Source organism: Anarrhichthys ocellatus, unplaced genomic scaffold (genome assembly GCF_004355925.1).
Source record: "Anarrhichthys ocellatus isolate YVR2014 unplaced genomic scaffold, GSC_Weel_1.0 scaffold653, whole genome shotgun sequence".
NCBI lineage: Eukaryota > Metazoa > Chordata > Actinopteri > Perciformes > Anarhichadidae > Anarrhichthys > Anarrhichthys ocellatus.
In genome coordinates, this window is record NW_022280627.1 from 3,840 (window position 1) to 9,664 (window position 5,825).

Sequence of the window (5,825 nt, forward strand, 5' to 3'; positions counted from 1 at the left end):
CACATGTAATACACACTCACACTACACATGTAACACACACTCACACTGATGAGAGACTGAAACAGTAAAGAATGGGACATAGAATTATGAAATCAAAAAATTGAAATGTGCTAAACAACTTACACATTGGACAACGATGTTGAATTATTGATTGATGATTTGCCTGAAACCTCGATCGCACCTTCATTTATCCAGCTGCAATGTTGACCAATCAGCTTCACCTGGTAGAAGATTGATCATTTACACCGAACATACAACTAATGCGCATTATGGGGCGTGTGACTGGATAACAGGTGATATATATATATATATATATATAAGATCTGTAAGAGCGCCGTCAGACTAGAGTAGCAGTCAAAATATGGACGTTGGGAGGTTCGGTATGGGAAAAATGAATTAAGCCCAAAATATGGGACGTCCCAGCTAATACACTAATACAGGACAGCTGGAAACACTAGTTATCTTGTAAATGTCCTTACATCTTTTAGGCCGCAGCACAAACAGACACACGGGTAAAGTGAGATCCTCACCGTGTTAACGGTGGCTTGATTCCCACTCATGCTACAACTTTAAGGCACTTTGAATGAACTCACTCCAATCCACCCACTGGCAGATGATAATGGTACATTGAGTTTTACTAATGTAATCATGTCATTGTGTTATCACTTCCACTCTTTATTTCTCTTTGGCAACTAAATCAGCACAACACATTTCTGTTGTTATTTGGTTTCAGTGTGCCTCAAACCGACTTCCTCCACTAACTACCCACCGACCACACAGGTTTCAATATGAAGTCAGCCTCAGCTGGACAACATTCATATCCACACAGAGACCAACAGAAGTGAAACACTGTAAAACAAGAAAACAGAATAAAAATCTAAAAATAAAGCTAAACTACAATCTGACCCTAACCCTAGCTCCAGTGTGGGTTAATATATGAACATGAATAACTGAGAGACACAGACAGTGCTTTACATAACAATAAAATAAAACAATAAAACACAGGGAGAGGAGACACTCCCAACACTGAAAAGTCTGTCCAGGTTAACAGAAGAAGAATATAAAGCTTACGGCACCTTTGGCATCAAAACAACGTAATAAAGAGAGATGTGTGAAAAGGTCCGACAAGACGTTTTGGTCAAAGGAGATTTAAAGAGACGGAAGAAACTGTGACATCAGAAATGATAGAAAGCTTTAAAAAGCTTAGAAAGCTTTGTTCACTACCGACTGACAGGTTTGGGTTTCCTCCGAGTTGACCAGCCTTCTCTTCTACCTCCATCTTGTCTCTCAGGGTAGAGCTGCTGCTGTTACCACCAAACAAACCTTCTGACCACAGTTCTGCCAGCTTCTTCATTCCCTCTGAACGCGTCTTACTCTCGTAGCATAATTCCAGTCCTCGGTCTTCTCGTGTCAGTCTGTCGTCCTACACGAGTAAGTACCTCCCAGTGGCCTCGGCTCACTGGTTGACGTGGGGCCTCAGGGCCTGGTAGAGTCCCTCAAAAGTGGGCCGGTCGGGTATGTCGCGACTCCAACAACGCATCATCAGCTCGAAGAGTGAAGGCGGGCAGAGCGGAGGGCCGTAGAGGAAGATCTAGTCGGGAAACACAGGAGAGTTAAAGAGGTTGTTCAGTAAAGAACCAGAAGAAAGCATTCCTCAGATGTACCAACGTAGTCAGGGCTCAGAGAACAGAAGGGCTGCTCGTCCTCAACTGGACCCAGTTCACAGGACTGACAAACATAATCATGAAATGTCGTGAGCATTCAGGAACTGGAGCTGCTTTCAGCCCACCGGGGATCTAAATCAGGCACTCCTGGATGTAGTAGACTAGTGCTCCACTTGGAGTCGATGGTCTCACCTGTCGGCCCTGGTTCCTGAAGAACTCGCCAGTGTTCTCTATGACCTGTTCGTCGGACAGCAGGCTGTAGGGCTGCTCCTTGCACAGAGTGAAGATCTCCCACAGGGTGACGCCGAACGCCCACACGTCACTGGCCGTGGTGAACTTACCCTGAGAGGAGCCAAGAGGTCACATGGAGATAACATGAAAAACACTGTGGGAGTCAAATGCTTTCATTTTAGGGAATAGCTCTTCATGTTTTAGAATAAACACGTTTTTGTTTGGTGTTTATTGGGCGTGTTACCATCAGACTACCTGAGGTCTTGAATGTCTTGCACAAACCTAAAGATGAACCTATTCTGAGCCTCCTGAATGAACTGGGTTAGCTTTCAGTCAGTTTGTGCGCTAGTACCATTAGCTTTGAGGGGTTTTGTGATTGACTCGTGCTTGTTGACGGCTGGCTAGCATTACACCGGACAGCCTACTAGCTGTAGCGGTTCACCCAAGTAACCCAACGAGTAGTCACCCACGTCACCAAGCTCCTGGCGCTGCCTAGTTCACGAGGAATGAACTTTGTTGTGCCACCATCCCAAATAAACCAGGTCAAGAATAAGTGGTGCTTTTGGTCTTTTCTATAAAAAACATTAGCTTCCACTTCCAGTGAATGGGAACACGGCTACTGAAAAGCACTTTACTTTGATATCTACCATCACTAAAAAGTTTCAACTTGACCTGGTTTGGGTCTGGATGAGTGCCTCTATCATCTTTACATAATTGTACATCTGCATGAATTCATAAAAGAAGGAGATCCACCGACATTCACAATGTATAAGAGTAAAGTTATTCCAAGTCATCATTAAGATGTGAAGCGTTACGAATCCATGATTAGGAGCAGGTCGAGGTCGAGGTCCTTAGTCCTATCTCATGTTAACTCCCCTCCCTCACCAGCAGGATGCTCTCCCAGGCCATCCATCGGATGGGCAGCACCGCCCGGCCCTGGATGCGGTAGTAGTCGCTGCTGTACAGGTTCCGGCTCATCCCGAAGTCGGCGATCTTGATGGTGAGGCGGCGGTCCAGCAGGCAGTTCCTGGTGGCCAGGTCGCGGTGCACGAAGTTCAGGGACGCCAGGTACTTCATCCCCGACGAGATCTGCACCGACATGTGGAGGAGGTCGGACAGACTGCGAGGGAAGAGATGAGGAAGGAAGAAGGAGGAGACGGAGGTGAGAACTTTGAATTCATGAGTTGATCGTAGCTTGTGTTTGGAGAGTGATCACGTCGTCCCCTGCTGTTTGCATCTTAAACTTATTGAACATGTGGCGTTAGCATGTTAGCATGTGTAAAGTACAGTGTTTTGTGTACTAACCTGACTGAGGGGATGTTGTTGGCGTGCGTCAGCGTGCTCTCGATCTCCCGCTGCGACAGGAACATGTTGAGGTCTCCGTTCTCCATGTACTCGGTCACCATGCACAGCGGGTCGGACGACACGCACACGCACAGCAGTCGGATGATGTTGGGGTCGTTCAGACGGGACATGATCTTTATCTCCTTCAGGAAGTCGTTCCTGGTGGACGGAGGAAGAGCGGACATTTTGTTTTAGGTTTCATTCGAGGTACTTTCAGTTTTGGATCGTCTCGTTGAAATCACGTAAATTAATTTAGACGGTGTGCACAGGTCCCTGTTTACACCATACTCGGTCACTTCAGTCACCACATGAGATTTGCAGGTCTGATCCGTTGAGGGTTCCCCAGAAAATGGACAAACTTCAAAGGGGGGACTTTTAAAGAAATGAACAGTCACACGGTGTACCTGGCTTGGCTGGTGGCGTCGGCCCTCAGCTGTTTAACGGCCACGAGTACTGACCGCCCATCCCTGTCAGGGAGAGGAGACCCCTCCCCAAGGAATTCTGGGAGTCCCTCGGCCTCGCACAGGTGGACCTGGATAAATACAACCATCCATTTCAATTAAGGGAATCCCAGCACCAGAGCACGGTGTAATAAGATGAATCAAATACAAGCACCGCGCTCCCTGATCGGCTGTGGCCCCGCCTCCTCCTCACCTCTCCAAACTGCCCCTCCCCCAGCTTCTCCCTGAAGATCAGCTGTTGCCGCGGGAACTCTGCGGCGGAGATGTCCTTCCTGGTGAGTGAGTCGACGGTGAGGGCGGGCACGGCGTACATGTTGCTGCCGGTGACGCCCTGCAGGCGCACGATGTCCGTCTCGGCGTAGTGCGGCGCGTTGCTGTGGAAACACTGGTGCGGCGTGCACTGGGTGACGTCGGGCTCGGCGTAGCCTCCACCGCACGCTGACGGAGAGGGAAGGAAGAGGTGTTTGATGAGCTAGTTCTCTCCCCAAGGAGATGATGTATTCTGTTGTGTGCGAGTGTGTGTGTGTGTGCATCTCTGTGTCTGTCTGTCTGCGGCTAATCTCTCATACTACTGGACCCATCAGACTGATTTACCGTGCTCTGTTATGACTGTGTGCTCGAAGACCCGACGTGGTTGCAGGGATTCACTCTTTTTGATTTTGTTTCATATCATCACTGACTGCCGACTCCTCGCTACTCTTAACCGGCAGGTAGAGGCCGCAATTCACCAACAGCTACTTCAGTTAGGAATCTTGTTTCCGCTATGCATTAAGAATTGTTCATTTCTTGATTTGCACACTCAAGGTAAGGGGCCGCTCACATGTTGCGCCTCCCATTACTAAGCAAAACAAACCAGCACCATACACCCCTCACGCTTTACTGCCTGATTTTGTCATCTTCAGTTTGACTTTTCAACCAGATTGTTGCGACATCCTTCGACGGCAAGACTGAAGCAAGTCAAATATTCTGTGTGGGACGGATGGTAAAGCTCCGGGAAGTCCTGAACTAAACTTCTCCTCCGTTAATTTACTGCAGACTGATATTTACGGAAGAAAGAAAACGTATCTGCCAGCAGTGATTGGAAATATATCACTTATGGAAACAGGTCAAACTTAATGGTCAAATCATATTTTTATCGTGTGCCTTTGTCATTTTATTTTTGTGACTTTAGCTGTCAAAACAAATGTGATTGCGAGTTTATGTCATGAAGAGTAAATGTCAGAGAGAGAATAAAGTGTTCATGCACAGGAATGAAAAAGCAATTCACAAACACAGAACGTCCTCGTCCGTCAGTCCGGTCGACCGTATCTGATGTGTGAACGTCCTGAATTCACACCTTTCAGCTCTTACCACGCAGCCAGCCTGACGTCATGTGACAGGAAGTCAGCAGGAGGAGGTCGTAGAGAGGGTTACCGAGGAGGAGGAGAGCTGGAGGAGGAGGAGGAAACAGGGACAGAGACAGAGAGGGACGAGAAGAGCTGCAGAGTGAACGAGCATGCACATTCTGCATCATCAAGAAAATACTGAAGACCAAGAAAGAGAAGAAAGAAGAAGCTGAGAAGATGGAGGTTTGTGAGGCAGCCAGCAGGGGGCAGACTGCAGCAGTTTGATGGCTTCTGCAGCTTAAACAAAGTATTTTCAAAGCATCACTGATTCACATTTCCTTTGAGTTTGCGTAGATGAGAAAGGTCTCTGATAACTATCACCAGACCTCCACAGACGCTCAGTAAAACACGAACACAACGACGTCAACCTGTTCTCATTTCTCTCTTTGTGCTGCGACTGTGAGGTTAAAGAGCAACGAAGAGCTCCGGCGGGTCTACCTGACGCCTCGGCGCTCTGCGACAGCTCCGGCAGCTTGTTCCTCAGCGCCGCCGGGTTCTGGTACTGAGGGTCCAACAGGAAGACTCTCTCGTAGTGAGGGTCGGTGTTGGTGAGGCCTGAGACAAAAAACAGAACCATTACATAACGCCTCAACATTTCAGTAAACTTGTAATACAATATATACTCCTCTTAATGTGAGTGATGAAGTGGTGAAGTTTCATGGTGATATCTATGAGGTCATGTTGTGACTCTAGTCACCTGTAGAGTCTTCTTAATGTGAGTGATGAAGTGGTGAAGTTTC

The 5,825-nt window shown here is 47.6% G+C and overlaps 1 protein-coding gene across 4 annotated transcripts in view; it reads right to left on the minus strand.

The window, feature by feature from the left end:
* Window positions 1–6: 6 nt before the first annotated feature.
* The window catches only part of ddr2l (discoidin domain receptor family, member 2, like), an 11,859-nt gene continuing 6,040 nt past the window's right edge, over window positions 7–5,825 (minus strand). For 2 of the 4 annotated variants that reach the window (XM_031838343.1, XM_031838342.1), the window contains exons 12-19: window positions 5,524–5,640; window positions 5,051–5,128; window positions 3,894–4,138; window positions 3,644–3,771; window positions 3,201–3,398; window positions 2,781–3,015; window positions 1,857–2,006; window positions 7–1,591 (exon numbers count right to left, since the gene is read on the minus strand). In XM_031838343.1, coding sequence (XP_031694203.1) covers window positions 1,457–1,591; window positions 1,857–2,006; window positions 2,781–3,015; window positions 3,201–3,398; window positions 3,644–3,771; window positions 3,894–4,138; window positions 5,051–5,128; window positions 5,524–5,640 — 1,286 coding nt within the window. In that variant the 3' untranslated portion in view covers window positions 7–1,456. The remainder of the gene's footprint in view (window positions 1,592–1,856; window positions 2,007–2,780; window positions 3,016–3,200; window positions 3,399–3,643; window positions 3,772–3,893; window positions 4,139–5,050; window positions 5,129–5,523; window positions 5,641–5,825) is intronic. The other 2 variants (XM_031838344.1, XM_031838345.1) reach the window with 2 other exon arrangements.